Below are 16,545 nucleotides of genomic sequence, written 5' to 3' on the forward strand. Positions count from 1 at the left end.
AAAACAAAGATGATGTGACTTACCATATGAAAGCGCTGGCAGGTCGATAGATACACAAACAAACACGTACATACACACAAAATTCAAGCTTTCGCAACCAACGGTTGCTTCGTCAGGAAAGCGGGAAGGAGAGGGAAAGATGAAAGGATGTGGGTTTTAAGGGTGAGGGTAAGGAGTCATTCCAATCCCGGGAGCGGAAAGACTTACCTTAGGGGGAAAAAAGGACAGGTATACACTCGCGCACACACACACATATCCATCCGCACATACACATACATGTGTGTGTGTGTGTGTGTGTGTGTGTGTGTGTGTGTGAAGAAGGCATAACATAAACATGTGTGTGTGTGTGTGTGTGTGTGTGTGTGTGTGTGTGTGTGTGTGTGTGAAGAAGGCATTGGCTGAAAGCTCATCTTTTCGTTATACTTGTCTGCTAATTAACATGTCATCTTTGCAGTGTGTAAATATCTATCCTTTTTTGTTGACTTCAACAGAGCTATTTGAAATAAATAAATAAATAAAATTACTTTTAGGACATTCTTTTATATTCTGCTCAGTATAGCCCCTGTGTGCAGACAATAGCATTTTTACATCTTTTTAAAACAGCACCTTTCATGTTCTACGCGTTCTGCATGCCCTCAAACAATTTAGTACAGACTTCATTAACATGCCATTAAGATATATGTAATATCTACATCTGTATCTATGTGTATACTATGCAAAATCACTGCATGTATGGTCAAGGATAACTTATGCTTCCAAACAATGGAAAATCCAGGATATAATAATGACAATATTGTTGTCATCGTTGTGGTCTTTAGTCCAGAGATCTCCATGCTACTCAATCCTGTGCAAGCTGCTTCATCTCCAGGTAACTACTGTCACCTAAATCCTTCTGCATCTGCTCAGTGTATTCATCTCTTGGTCTCCCTGTATGATTTTTACCCTCCACGCTGCCCTCCAATACTAAATTGGTGATCCCTTGATGCCTCAGAACATGTCTTACCAAACAATCCCCTCTTCTCACCAAGTTGCGCCACAAATTCCTCTTCTCCCCAATTCGATTCACTACATCCTCATCAGTTATGTGATCTACCCATATAATATTCAGCATTCTTCTCTAGCACCACATTCTGAAAGCTTCTATTCTCTTCTTGTCTAAACTATTTATCGTCCATGTTTCACATCCATACATAACTACACTCCATACAAATACTTTCAGAAAAAGGCTTCCTGACACTTAATCTATACTCGATGTTAACAAATTTCTCTTCAGAAAGACTTTCATTGCCATTGCCAGCTACATTTTATATTCTCTCTACTTTGACCATCATCAGTTATTTTGCTCCTCAAATAGCCGAACTCGTCTACTACTTTAAGTGCTTCATTTCCTAATGTAATTCCCTCAGTATCACACGATTTAATTAGGCTACATTCCATTATCCTCATTTTGCTTTTGTTAATGTTCATCTTATATCCTCCTTTCAAGACACTCCATTCTGTTCAACTGCTCTTCCAGGTCCTTTGCTGTCTCCGACAGGATTACAATGTCATCGTCAAACCTCAAAGTTTTTATTTCTTCTCCATGGATTTGATTCCCACTCCAAATTTTCCTTTTGTTTCCTTTACTGCTTGCCCCTGTCTCACGCCCTTCCCAACTACAACTTCCCTTTCATGCCCCTTGACTCTTATAATTGCCATCTGGTTTCTGTACAAATTGTAAATAGCCTTTCGATACCTGTATTTTGCCTCTGCCACCTTCAGAATTTGAAAGAGAGTATTCCAGTCATCACTGACAAAAGCTTTCCCAAGTTTGCAAATGTTAGAAATGTAGGTTTGCCTTTCCTTAATCTATCTTCTAAGATAATTCATAGGGTCAGTATTGCTTCACGTGTTCCAACATTTCCATGGAATACAAATTGATCTTCTCCGAGATTGGCTTCTACCAATTTTTCCATTCGTCTGTAAAGAATTCATGCTAGTATTTTGCAGCCGTGACTTATTATACTGATAGTTCGGTAATTTTCACACCTGTCAACATCTGCTTTCTTTGGGATTGGAATTATTATATTCTTTTTGAAGTATGAGGGTATTTCACCTGACTCATACATCTTGCTCACCAGATGGTAAAGTTTTGTCAGGGCTGGTTCTCCCAAGGCAGTCAGTAATTCTAATGGAATGTTGTCTACACCCGGGACCTTGTTTCGACTTAGATCTTTCAGTGCTCTTTCAAGTTCTTCATGCAGTATCATATCTCCCATTTCATCTTCATCTTCATCCTCTTCCATTTCCATAATATTGCCCTCAAGTACATCGCACTTGTATATAACTTCTATATACTCCTTCCACCTTTCTGGTTTCCCTTTTTTGCTTAAATCTGGTTTTCCATCTGAGCTCTTGATATTCATACAAGTGATTCTCTTTTCTCCAAAGGTATCTTTAATTTTCCTGCAGGCAGTATCTATCTTACCCATAGCGATATATGCTTCTACATCCTTAGATTTGTCCTCTAACCATCCCAGCTTAGCCATTTTGCACTTCCTGTCAATCTCACTTTTGAGACATTTGTATTCTTTTTTGCCTGCTTCATTTACTGCATTTTTATACTTACTTGATTCTCTGTTGCCCTCACTATTTCATCTCTCAAAGCAAGCAGGATTCCGCCCAGGAAGGTCATGCTGCGGACAAATCCTCAACCTTACACAGTACATAGAAGACGGATACGAGCAGAAACAAATTACAGGTGCAGCCTTTATCGACCTTACAGCAGCTTACGACACCATAAACCACAGTAAGTTAATATAAAAAATATATAACACCAAAAAAGACTACCGACTGGCGCAATTCATCCAGTGCCTGTTGCAGAATAGACGGTATTTTGTCACGCTGCAGTCAAAGAAGAGCCGATGGCGGACCCAGAAAAATGGCCTACCTCAAGGTAGCGTCCTCGCCCCATTGCTGTATAATATTTATATCAATGACCAACCGATCAGCATGCACACTCGCTCCTTCATCTATGCAGACGATACAGTCGTTGCCACCCAGGGAAAAACCTTTGAAGAGATAGAAAGTAAATTAACTTTAGCGATTGAAAAGCTGGGTGACTATTATGATAATAACCACCTCAAGCCAAACCCAGCAAAAACCCAGGTCTGTGCTTTTCACCTACGTAATAAGGAAGCAAGGAGGAAACTCAACATAAGCTGGAAGGGACAACATCTATCTCACTGCGACACACCAAAATATCTTGGGATTAAACTTTACTGTGCTCTCACCTACAAGGAACACTGTTTGGCCACAAAGATGAAAGTGAGTGCCAGGAACAACATCATCCGCAAGCTAACAAATAGCAGATGGGGAGCGCAACCTACAGTTCTCCGCACGTCAGCTTTAGCTTTATGTTCCTCCACTGCAGAGTATTCTGCACCCGTTTGGCAAAATTCCACCCATGCTGAACAAGTAAATATAGCATTGAATGAGACTGGACGCATCGTGATAGGATGCCTCCGCCCAACTCCCACAAAGCAGCTGTACCCCCTCATGGGCATAGCCCCGCCAGACATCAGAAGAAGGACTGCCGCAGAAATCGAGAAACATAAACAGGAGACAGATCCCAGGCATCCAATGTTCGGATACAATCTTCAACCTCGCCGACTTAAATCAAGGAAGAGTTTCCTACGAACAACTGAAGCAACTCTTTTATCGCCTAGAGCACGACAAGAAGAGCTGTGGTACAATGTGGACCCAGGAAGACCAGGGAATAGCCCCAGGGAAGAACCCACAGCTGGCTCTGAACTCCCCTATACGACCTGGAAAGCCCTGAATAGACTACGAACAGGCGTATCAAGATGCAGAGCAAACTTGGAAAAATGGGGCTACATCAGTGCAGACGAGCCCTGCGAGTGTGGAGAACAGCAAGACCCACAACACCTACTGGTCTGCAGGAAACTAAACAACCCGTGTTCGACTCAAGACCTATTTGAAGCAAATGACAAGGCTATTCAAGCTGCAGTGTATTGGGCTTCGCGTGGGATATGAAAATCGCTCTGTTTCACATCCTTAGGGCTTATCATTATATGTTACATACTTTTCTATATTATTGTAGTTAATTTACCTTATAACCATGTATTATTGTATTATAACTGCTTCTCTTGCATTATAATATAATTTTTTTTTTTTTGTAAAATGGTGATGTCTTGGATACGATAAATAAATAAATAAACAAATCTCTCAAAGCTACCCATTCTTCTTCTACTGCATTTTTTTCACCCGTTCTTGTCAATCGTTTCCTAATGCTCTCTCTGAAACTCTGTACAACCTCTGGTTCTTTTAGTTTATCCAGGTCCCATCTCCTTAAATTCCCACCTTTTTGCAGTTTCTTCAGTTTTAATCTACAATGACAATATTATGAAAAGGATACATTGTTGCTCACCAGAAAGTGGAGATTTTGAGTCACAGATAGGCACAACAAAAAAAGACTTTCAAACAAGTTAGCTTTTGGTCAAAGAGGCCTTCTTCTTAATCAGACAACCCCCCCCCCCCCCCCCCCCCCCCCGCACACACACACACACACACACACACACACACACACACACACACACACACACACGTGCAAACAAAACTCACACACACCTGACCACTGTCTCTGACTGCCGAGGGAAGGCTTACTATCTGACCTTGGCAGGCAGATATAGTGTGTGTGAGAGTGTGAGAGCTGCATTTTTTTTTTTTTAAGTTAAACTGCATGTTAACAATGTATCCAAAAATACCAGCTTGTAGAAAGAATTCATTACTTTACTAAAGATACATTTACAAATATCGCAAAAACACAGTCTCCTTCATTACCAGGTACAGGATGATCACCAGGTATGGTATTAGCTTTAGGTTTGTAAGGTATCATCTGTGAGACATCTGGCCGAGGAACTTTGGCAGCTTCATCTTCATCTAAAGCTGAGCAGGCAGCCAGAGGGTGAAATGCTCTCGATGCTGTGCTCGCAACTTCATTGTATCCTATTGCTCTATAAGAAAAAATAAACAGTTTGAGCACTGGTTAACAGATTAAGGATGTGGATTAACTAAGTATTTTCTAGAGGGAAGCAGACACAATGTTTTAGAGTTCACCAATGTTCAACACAACACACACTTCTGACATTTTTCTTTAGATGCAATAAATACTTACTTTAGTTCACCTGGAGTACATGGATACAAATCAAGGAATTTGTATCTATCCACCAGCTGAGCTGTTTCCTTTCCTTGAAATTCTTTTATCTGCAAAGAAGAAAAAACAGTAATGTTTAAACACAACATTTCTTATTCGTAACTGTATATTTTATGTTGTTCAATGAAAATACTAACCTGACTGAGAACAGCACTTCGCCTCTTTTCAACTTTAACAATACTTGCGAGGTCTCCAATATTTGATTCAAATTCAAGAAAACGATTCCAGATTTCACTGTAAATTAACATCTCACAGTCAGTATGAAACAACTGTTCAAATTATATGGCTGAGAAAGAAAGTTAGATATGCTACATATCACAACTCTGAAATCACCTGACACCTTCAAAATGCAAAAATTGGATTTAAAATTTATCAACACAAAAAAAATATTAGATAGACATTTATAATGCCTGAAGTGCTTAAATGGCTTTTACTTATCTTCTTCAAATTAAATTACACACAAAACATTTGTATACAGTCCCAAATTTATATTTATTATTCTATGGTGCATTTCAGGGCACAGTAACTCATTTTCGTATGGCTAACAATTCCGTTTTTCTTGTATGATTGGTGATTATAAAAATACAGAAGAATGCTGCAAGATGCATATTTATTCCAGAACGAAAATACAAAAATTTGTTTCTTTTTTCAAGAAAATTATAATGCAAGATAGACAATATTAAACTAGCAAAGAAACATGAGAAGCACAGCACTGTACACTGTTGCGAAACTTCGTGACAGAGTTAAACTGTAAATCGTGCCAGAGTAGCTCCTTCGAATTTTATTTCAGCACACAGCTTTAATTTCTATAACAGCATGCAATCGATTGTAAAGTAAACTATTAAAACTAAAAGCAGGCTGAGGACAACCCATTATTCCATAATATCCCTTATTCCAGGAGAGGTAGTCTGATAAGCTATGTATGCATGCATGAGAGTTCTGTGAGATGTGGGAAGTGGGAGGGAGGTACTAACAGAATTGAAGCTGCAAGGGTGGGTTTCATGTTATGGCTGGATAATTCACCCATTAAGAGTTCAGTCATGTTTTGTAAAACTCTTAAGACATTTCCAGGGTACATAATAACAGGAAAATAATACTAAAATACAATTTATACTTACACAGACTTTTCAGGCTCTAAGCTACCAGACGACAGTACTCTTTCAAACAGAACTCTTGTGTTGTTATCCTCTGAAATAATAATGAAACAAAAGGAAAAAAATTAACTGAATCCACTGGTGATGGGGTAAACGGTATGAACAATATTTAAATGGAACTCACCATTTAAGTGGGAAAGATAGTCAATATAGCACAGTATATAATCAGGGTTATCCGAAAACTTCTTTAGGCCTAGTTCAAATATTCTGAAAGCAATATTCTTGTCCTTGCTGCAATAATATTCCATCAATGCAGCAGCTACAAAAACGTGGAACCTAGAGCGTGAATCTTCCCTCGCTCTCTTGAACACTGTGCGAGCAGATTTTATTCCTTCAGCACGTCGAGCAAACTTCATGTACTGTACATAGGCCTAGAAAAGTTGAAGATATAGCATAAATTTTAAATGTAAGAGCAATGACACAAGCATGTATACTGGCAGTCATTATCACAGTATTGGCTTTCGTCATTCCTGCAATATTTATGTTTCAAAATTTCATTTACTGGCCCAAAGAAAACAAACTACAAACTTCTTGGTCATAACTTAGTTCCCCAATCAATGTTAGTTACAAATAGAAATTCCTAAATAAGTAATTACAAGTGAATAATTAAAGGTAGTACAACTGATAAAAGTTTCTACATTTTCAGACAAATGAGGATAACATCTTCATGAGTAGCTAAAGTAATATACGTAGTGAAGTCCATCCTATGAGATAATGTCCAAGTTAACACTTTCAACTTCAATAGCAGAAGATCCTCTTAGAAAAGAGATACATCTGTTGCAGAGTTGTTGAGGACAAGCTTGGAAAACAGATGCATATTCAGAAGGTGGTAATATAATGTGATGGCACACACTTAAGAACCAATGAATTACAAATATTGTAAAGGAGGAAGGGGAGAGAGGACACACACACACACACACACACACACACACACACACACACACACACACACACACACACACAGAGAGAGAGAGAGAGAGAGAGAGAGAGAGAGAGAGAGATGACAAATAAGGGCGTAGCTGATGGAGAAAAAAGGGGAAAAGGGGAGGGGGAGAGGACTGAGGAGAAGAAAACACTGACAGCTACTATTGCTAGAGTGTCCACTTCCTGTAGAGTCAGTATATTAGATGTCATCAGTTTGCATGCCAGTCACAACTACTATAATCTAAAGACTCAGCTACATAAAGTATGAAGAAAAGAAGTGCTCAAATAAATCAGAAAAGAAATTGCACAACAGACATCAAAAGTGGTATTTCATTTTTTTTAGTTTGTACTCCAAGAAACAATGTGGCTAAAGATGTGACCTTTCATCTAATTCCCCACAAACAATATCCGCTGATAGCTTTCTTTTTCTTGAAACCGCAGCGTTTACTGGGCAGAGACTGCTCTCACGACAGGGAGAACGGTATTTTTAAACCACAGTGGCAAGTTGTAGACCCAAATCCAAAATACAATGTTAAATAAAAAGTAGGGGACAAACTGAATGGCTGTTGGCACAAATGTGATACCAGCCAAGCTAATAATTACACTCACTTGCAAAAACAACTGTGCACCATCAAACAACTACACTGTAGACGAACAGGAAATAATGACATTGTGAAATATTTGCAGTATTTAACTTCAAAAATTAATCAGTTATTGCAAATATGTTGCAGCTTAATGACAGAATTAATATTATGAAATATCACCTGCATGAAGATGATATACAGAGGGGTTCGGGAAAAGGTAGACACTCTTTGATGGTCAATATTAATAGAACAAAATGACATACTGTTACAATTCCTGCACGAGGGGAAGGTTATTTTGTGTGTTCAAAGCACACCTTATTAGCAGCCAAACAACATCAATGTCACTGAACTGTTGAGAGAACGACAGCTATCAGCGTTGCTGGTGTGACAGCGGCACAGGACGCCAGCCACACAGGACGCAATGACAGTTTCTCGTAGCTCATTCAGTGTAGCTGGCTTCCGTTGACGAATTTCATTTTCCAAAGTCCACTATAGGTAGCAATAAAGAGGTGTAAAGTCTGGAGACCACAGTGAACACTCAAGAGCTCCTCTCCAAACTATCTATCTTCCAGGTAGATTTTCATCCACGCAGGATGTGATAACTTTCTGGTACAGAGGTGGAGCACCATTTTGTTGTAGGTAAAAAATCTTTCATTTACAAACACCACTCGAATGGGAGGTAAAAATCAATGTTTGCAGCATATGAATATACAACTCACCAGTTACAGTACTTTCAAGTACGAATGGGCCAATCAAACCATGCGATGACAGACATTAACACACCGTAGATTGAAATGTTTGTCCATGTGAATGTGAGGATTTTCAGGAGCCCCATACATGTAGCTGTGGCAGTTTACAGTACCATTCAGATTGAATTGTGCCTCATCAGATCAGAGAACCATCCTTGCAAACTGTTCATCCTCACGAAACATGTCTGCACACCACTCGCAGCACTCCAATCCTTTGGTCTGGGCTACCTTCGTTCACACTGTACAGCAATCCTAGAATCTACACTTTCCACTTTACAGCCTTCAGAATTTGTCATCTGCTTGATCAGCTTATCCCACTTTCATGTGCACCTCGCTTCACAGATTTTTGAGGTGACCTAGTAAAATGTTGCAACACAGCAGCACTGAAAGCTGACTTGCTGATGTTTTTGGTCAGCCAGACCCTTACGCACATCCTGAACAGTACTGTTGCCTTCAAGCTTATACCAAATGCCATACATTGATGTGCATGTTGATGGCTGAGTTCTGTACACATTATGCCATTGCCATTGTACCTCCATCATGTTTTCATACCTCCAGCATCACTTCAATATGGCCTTACATTGCTCAAACGATAACCTTACTTCATTCATTGCTGTGCTGTCATCTGCTGGAAAATCTGTACCACAATCTGTTGAGAAAATTATGGCCTATGCTACCGTGCAAAATTACAGCAATATGTCGTTTCGTTCCACAGATATTTACTATGAAAGAGTCTTCAACATGGGGGTTGTAATCCCCACCTCCTTCCTAATTCCCTTTATGGTCCACATTAGTCTTTTATGAAGATTTGAGAGGGGCAAAGATTACAATAAACTTTCTAGCTTACTTAGCTTATCATGTAGAGCTGGCTCCAGTTCTTCTTTTCTATGGATCTGATTCTTGAAGCTGAAAATGTTACATCCTAGGTCATCACTGTTGGATTGATCTAAATAAATTTGAAGATTGCTGTTGCAGAATTTTTGTTTTTACGTAAATCTATTTTCTCAAATTTTAGTATATCATACAATCTTTTGATTTTCCCATTTACAAGGGCGAAATTACATTGACACTTCCTGACAGATCAAAACTGTGAGGACAGGTCATGAGTCGTGCTTGGGTAGCTCAGTTCGTCGAGCACTTGCCCGCGAAAGGCAAAGGTCCCGAGTTCGAGTCTCGGTTCGGCACACAGTTTTAATGTCAGGAAGTTTCATATCAGCGCACACTCGGCTGCAGAGTGAAAATCTCATTCTGAAATTACATTGTTTGCACAAAATACAAAAATACTTCTGATCATATCAGAGACATGCTTACGACTCCGACACTCTGCAGGAATATCCACATTCTAAAGGGTTAACAATTTTTCTTAACAAATGAATTTCTACTAGTTTTTTACATTATGGCTTTTGATTATTATTTCATAAATGAATCCAGAAATAACCATAGTGACCAATACAGTACTACGTAATTAATAATATAAATTTTAAATGTGTAAATGGTTTGTAATTTCAAATGTTTCTAAAAAAAATTATTTTAAGTATACATTCAGAACTAGTAGTTATCAACTATGACACTGAGCCTAAAACACTTTATAAAGTAATTCATTTTCATAAACTTTAGCTTTAAATATAAGATACTGTGTAAAATTATATGAAAGTTTTCAGAAAAGCAATTGAAATAATAGTGATCTGTCCAAAATTCAAAAAATAATACTGTTATCGAAAACTACTGTTGAGGAAAGGTAATGCTAGTGGAGAAGGTCCTGTTTCATGGCGAATCACCTACTGTATAAATTTTAAGAGGTTGAAAACAATCAGACAATCAGTTGCAAACCAATGGTTTATTTAGCCCTTGACCTAGGTTTTGATATTTCTAAAAGTATCTTCTTTAGAAGGAATTGACCCTAAAAATGTATATAATGGTTACAAACTATTTTTACATACATATCTAAATATTAATAACAGAAAAATATTTATGAGGTAAATTTGTTACATCACGTGGTGGTAAATTACATTACCTGAAGCTGAGTGGCTCTTGTCATATATAAAATTGATATAAAAACCAGAAACATCACATGCCATGGCTTAAGACAGCAGCCAGATTAATTATATTCAGCATATGTCAGAATAAATGCACAAATGTAATGCTCTTGTCAACATAAAATTAAAACAGGAGTACAAAGAACTGACTTCGTAACTTGCCATCGGTGGACTTGTGTAATATACATTTCTGCCACTAGGTGGGAATAGTGCAACTCATCGCCAATTCAGTGCTGCCTGTATTGTCGACCTGGCTTGTTCTGTTCATTTACAGTAATTGTTTTCACTGGCACTGTTTCCATCTTGTTTCATTTTTATGGTGGCAACTTTAAGTGAACAACATGCAGTTTTGAAATTTTGTTTCCCACTCTGTAAAAATGCTGCTGAAACTGTTTTAATCTTGAAAACAGCTTACCAAGATGATACTACGGGGAAAGTGTACAAGTGGTTTGCTCAATTTAAAAACGGCGACATGTTGGTTGATGACAAACCTCATTCTGGACATCCATCAACTGCCCAAATCGAGGAAAATATTGAAAAAATTCGAGAGCTTGTGCTCACACACTGTCAACAGACAACTGATTAACTGTCAAAGAAATTTTAAGAAGATGGTGCAAGAGTGTTTGTCAAAAAAGACCCAATTTGCAGAGACAGGAGACTGGTTCTTCCACCACGAAAACACACCTGCACACACAGCCATCTCTGTTATGTAGTTTTTGGCTAAAACTGGCACGGTTCTGCTACACCTTATTTGCCTGATCTGGCTCCATGCGAATTTTTCTTGTTAGCAGGCATGAAAGGACACTGATTTGACTACATTGAGAAAGTCAATGGAAAAACTCGGAAGGAGATGTCAGTTGTTTCTAGAGATGACTACAAAAAATGTTTTGAACAGTGGAGGCACGGTGCGAGAAATGTATTAGTTGCAACTCTTCAGGCTTTCCCGGCGATCTAATGACATCTTGGGTTGTCGGGTGTTCTGCCGGATATCAGCGTCGTACTTGCACGATATTTCGGTCACGTAGCTCGAGACCTTCATCAGGTGCGACCTGAGACTGCTCCTCGAGTGGACCTGGTCCAGTATTTATGCCTATGGCCTTCCCCCTCCACCAACGGCTGCAGGCGCTTCCTCTGTGGTCCGCGCCCATTCCCTGCGACCTGCTGGAGCGTTGCTGCTCCGTTTTCCGTCCGCTGTGGTTCTAGGTGTTCCCTCTGCGGTCCGCGCCCACCAAACCCGCTCCTGGGCGTTTCATCTACGGTCTGGGGTACCAGGCGTTCCCCCTGCGGTCCGCGCCCGCTCTCCACGACCTGTTGGAGCGTTGCCGCTCCGTTTTTCGTCCGCTGCGGCTCTGGATGTTCCCTCTGCGATCCGCGCCCACCAGTCCCAGTTCTGGGTGTTCCATCTTCGGTCTGGTGCTCCTGGCAGTCCGTCAGGCGCTCGTTTACCATCTCCATGTCTCTGGTTCTTCTGTTTGTGTAGTGTTGCAGCTGGCCCCGTTGTTCCTTTAACAATTCCAGAGCCGGATCCCAGGCTCTGCTTAGCTGGTACCCTGTGTCACGATTCACAAGATCGTCAGCCATTTTAATCTCAATCGATTCTCTTATAACGCTGTCCCAAAATCTGGATGTTTGTGCTAGAATCTTGGTATCCTCATACTTCATGGTATGATCTAGTTCTAGACAGTGTTCAGCAATGGCTGACTTAGTCACCTGTCTTAATCTAGTGTGCCTCTGATGTTCTTTGCACCTGATCTCCACAGTTCTTGTCGTCTGGCCAATGTAGGACATGCCACATTGACAAGGTATATTGTAAATCCCTGGTTTTCGTAACCCCAGGTCGTCTTTGACACTCCCCAGCAGTCCCCCGATCTTGTTGGATGGACAGAAAACACACTTGATATTGTGTTTACGCAGGATCCTACTGATTCTGGCAGAAATAGAGCCAGCATAGGGCAGATATGCCACCTTCTTTGCTTCATCTTGGTCTTCTTCAGGAACCTGTGGTATAGTGGCTGGTCGGAGTGCCCTCTCAATTTGTCTGTCCGTGTATCCATTCTTGGAGAAAACTGTTTTGAGACGTTCTATCTCTGTGGGTAGATTCTCTTGGTCTGATAGGGCACGTGCTCTGTGGACCAAAGTCTTCAGAACCCCATTCTTCTGTGCAGGGTGATGACAACTGCTGGCCTGCAGATATAAATCAGTGTGTGTTGGTTTTCGGTACACACTGTGGCCAATTGATCCATCTGCTTTCCTCTGGACTAGTACATCCAAAAATGGCAGCTGGCCATTCTTCTCCAGTTCCATGGTGAAGTTGATATTAGGGTGGCATGAGTTAAGATGTTCAAGAAACTCACTGAGCCTGTCCATCCCATGTGGCCAGATCACGAAGGTGTCATCCACATACCTAAAGAAGCATGTGGGTTTGAATGTGGCTGTCTCCAATGCCCTCTCCTCAAAACTCTCCATAAACATGTTGGCAACCACAGGGGACAGTGGGCTGCCCATAGCTACACCTTCAGTTTGCTCGTAATATTGGTTTCTGTACAGGAAATATGTGGATGTCAGTGTATGACTGAACAGGTCCAACAGAGCACCATCAAATTTCTCTGCAATCAGTTCTAGTGAGTCCTTCAGTGGGACCCTGGTGAACAGCGATACCACATCAAAACTAACCATGATGTCCGAATCTGTGATGTGCAGTTGCTTGAGGCGTTGCAGGAAATCTCCTGAGTTGCGGATGTGGTGAATACATTTCCCCACATATGGAGCCAGGAGACCTTTCAAGTACTTGGCTGTTGTGTACGTAGGTGCCCCAATATTACTGACAATAGGACGTAGGGGCACGCCCTCCTTGTGTACTTTAGGCAGACCATACAGTCTAGGTGGCACTGGCGCTTTTTCCCGTAGTTGTCTGATGATCTTATCAGGCATCCCTGTTTCCTTCAAGAGGGCACTAGTCTTCTTGGCCACCTTGTCCGTGGGGTCACACTCCAGAATTCTGTATGCAGGGTCCTCCAGAAGTTGGCGTACTTTCTCATCATAATCCACCCGCTGCAAGATGACAGTGGAGTTCCCTTTGTCTGCTGGCAGTACCACAATGCTGTTGTCTTCCCGTAGTTTCTTGAGTGCAAGCCTCTCCTCGGTTGTGATGTTCGATTTCGGCGGCCTGGCCTTGGTGAGGGCCCTGCAGGTCTCTCGGCGGACTTCCTCTGCCACATTAGGTGGAAGTGTGGCTGCAACTTGCTCTACTGCACTGACGAAACCTGAAGTGGGTACGTTTCTAGGGGTTGTAGCAAAGTTGAGACCCTTGCTGAGTACCTTTAAGGTTGTATCATCAAACTGTATGCCACTCAGATTCGTCACCGTGCGTGTCTCTTCCATCTGCTGTGCTTTCTTGCTCATGCGGTCAAACTTTGCAGATTGGCAAGATGAGGCATTCCTTCTAGCACACTCAGCTAAAGACCAGGAGGCACGGTCTACCCAATCCCAATCTTCTCTTGTTAAGGAGGCTGCCATGTACAGATGAATGTGTAACAGCTCCCTGGCCACAACATCTAACCTGTGGCGCATATCTCGAATCCTCTCTCTCACCAGTGCCATGCTAGCTCTGCGATTGGGATTGGGTAGACCGTGCCTCCTGGTCTTTAGCTGAGTGTGCTAGAAGGAATGCCTCATCTTGCCAATCTGCAAAGTTTGACCGCATGAGCAAGAAAGCACAGCAGATGGAAGAGACACGCACGGTGACGAATCTGAGTGGCATACAGTTTGATGATACAACCTTAAAGGTACTCAGCAAGGGTCTCAACTTTGCTACAACCCCTAGAAACATACCCACTTCAGGTTTCGTCAGTGCAGTAGAGCAAGTTGCAGCCACACTTCCACCTAATGTGGCAGAGGAAGTCCGCCGAGAGACCTGCAGGGCCCTCACCAAGGCCAGGCCGCCGAAATCGAACATCACAACCGAGGAGAGGCTTGCACTCAAGAAACTACGGGAAGACAACAGCATTGTGGTACTGCCAGCAGACAAAGGGAACTCCACTGTCATCTTGCAGCGGGTGGATTATGATGAGAAAGTACGCCAACTTCTGGAGGACCCTGCATACAGAATTCTGGAGTGTGACCCCACGGACAAGGTGGCCAAGAAGACTAGTGCCCTCTTGAAGGAAACAGGGATGCCTGATAAGATCATCAGACAACTACGGGAAAAAGCGCCAGTGCCACCTAGACTGTATGGTCTGCCTAAAGTACACAAGGAGGGCGTGCCCCTACGTCCTATTGTCAGTAATATTGGGGCACCTACGTACACAACAGCCAAGTACTTGAAAGGTCTCCTGGCTCCATATGTGGGGAAATGTATTCACCACATCCGCAACTCAGGAGATTTCCTGCAACGCCTCAAGCAACTGCACATCACAGATTCGGACATCATGGTTAGTTTTGATGTGGTATCGCTGTTCACCAGGGTCCCACTGAAGGACTCACTAGAACTGATTGCAGAGAAATTTGATGGTGCTCTGTTGGACCTGTTCAGTCATACACTGACATCCACATATTTCCTGTACAGAAACCAATATTACGAGCAAACTGAAGGTGTAGCTATGGGCAGCCCACTGTCCCCTGTGGTTGCCAACATGTTTATGGAGAGTTTTGAGGAGAGGGCATTGGAGACAGCCACATTCAAACCCACATGCTTCTTTAGGTATGTGGATGACACCTTCGTGATCTGGCCACATGGGATGGACAGGCTCAATGAGTTTCTTGAACATCTTAACTCATGCCACCCTAATATCAACTTCACCATGGAACTGGAGAAGAATGGCCAGCTGCCATTTTTGGATGTACTAGTCCAGAGGAAAGCAGATGGATCAATTGGCCACAGTGTGTACCGAAAACCAACACACACTGATTTATATCTGCAGGCCAGCAGTTGTCATCACCCTGCACAGAAGAATGGGGTTCTGAAGACTTTGGTCCACAGAGCACGTGCCCTATCAGACCAAGAGAATCTACCCACAGAGATAGAACGTCTCAAAACAGTTTTCTCCAAGAATGGATACACGGACAGACAAATTGAGAGGGCACTCCGACCAGCCACTATACCACAGGTTCCTGAAGAAGACCAAGATGAAGCAAAGAAGGTGGCATATCTGCCCTATGCTGGCTCTATTTCTGCCAGAATCAGTAGGATCCTGCGTAAACACAATATCAAGTGTGTTTTCTGTCCATCCAACAAGATCGGGGGACTGCTGGGGAGTGTCAAAGACGACCTGGGGTTACGAAAACCAGGGATTTACAATATACCTTGTCAATGTGGCATGTCCTACATTGGCCAGACGACAAGAACTGTGGAGATCAGGTGCAAAGAACATCAGAGGCACACTAGATTAAGACAGGTGACTAAGTCAGCCATTGCTGAACACTGTCTAGAACTAGATCATACCATGAAGTATGAGGATACCAAGATTCTAGCACAAACATCCAGATTTTGGGACAGCGTTATAAGAGAATCGATTGAGATTAAAATGGCTGACGATCTTGTGAATCGTGACACAGGGTACCAGCTAAGCAGAGCCTGGGATCCGGCTCTGGAATTGTTAAAGGAACAACGGGGCCAGCTGCAACACTACACAAACAGAAGAACCAGAGACATGGAGATGGTAAACGAGCGCCTGACGGACTGCCAGGAGCACCAGACCGAAGATGGAACACCCAGAACTGGGACTGGTGGGCGCGGACCGCAGAGGGAACATCCAGAGCCGCAGCGGACGAAAAACGGAACGGCAACGCTCCAACAGGTCGTGGAGAGCGGGCGCGGACCGCAGGGGGAACGCCTGGTACCCCAGACCGTAGATGAAACGCCCAGGAGCGGGTTTGGTGGGCGCG

The 16,545-nt window shown here is 42.1% G+C and overlaps 1 protein-coding gene across 2 annotated transcripts in view; it reads right to left on the reverse strand.

Annotated features, from left to right (window-relative positions):
- LOC126418959 (protein suppressor of forked) overlaps window positions 1–16,545 on the reverse strand; it is a 160,045-nt gene that overhangs the window by 19,768 nt on the left and 123,732 nt on the right. For both annotated transcript variants that reach the window (XM_050086005.1, XM_050086003.1), the window contains exons 9-13: window positions 6,494–6,740; window positions 6,334–6,403; window positions 5,353–5,449; window positions 5,177–5,265; window positions 4,843–5,015 (exon numbers count right to left, since the gene is read on the reverse strand). In XM_050086005.1, the coding sequence (XP_049941962.1) occupies window positions 4,843–5,015; window positions 5,177–5,265; window positions 5,353–5,449; window positions 6,334–6,403; window positions 6,494–6,740 (676 nt within the window). The remainder of the gene's footprint in view (window positions 1–4,842; window positions 5,016–5,176; window positions 5,266–5,352; window positions 5,450–6,333; window positions 6,404–6,493; window positions 6,741–16,545) is intronic.

The sequence above is a fragment of the Schistocerca serialis genome, chromosome 9 (genome assembly GCF_023864345.2).
Source record: "Schistocerca serialis cubense isolate TAMUIC-IGC-003099 chromosome 9, iqSchSeri2.2, whole genome shotgun sequence".
Taxonomy (NCBI): Eukaryota; Metazoa; Arthropoda; class Insecta; order Orthoptera; family Acrididae; genus Schistocerca; species Schistocerca serialis.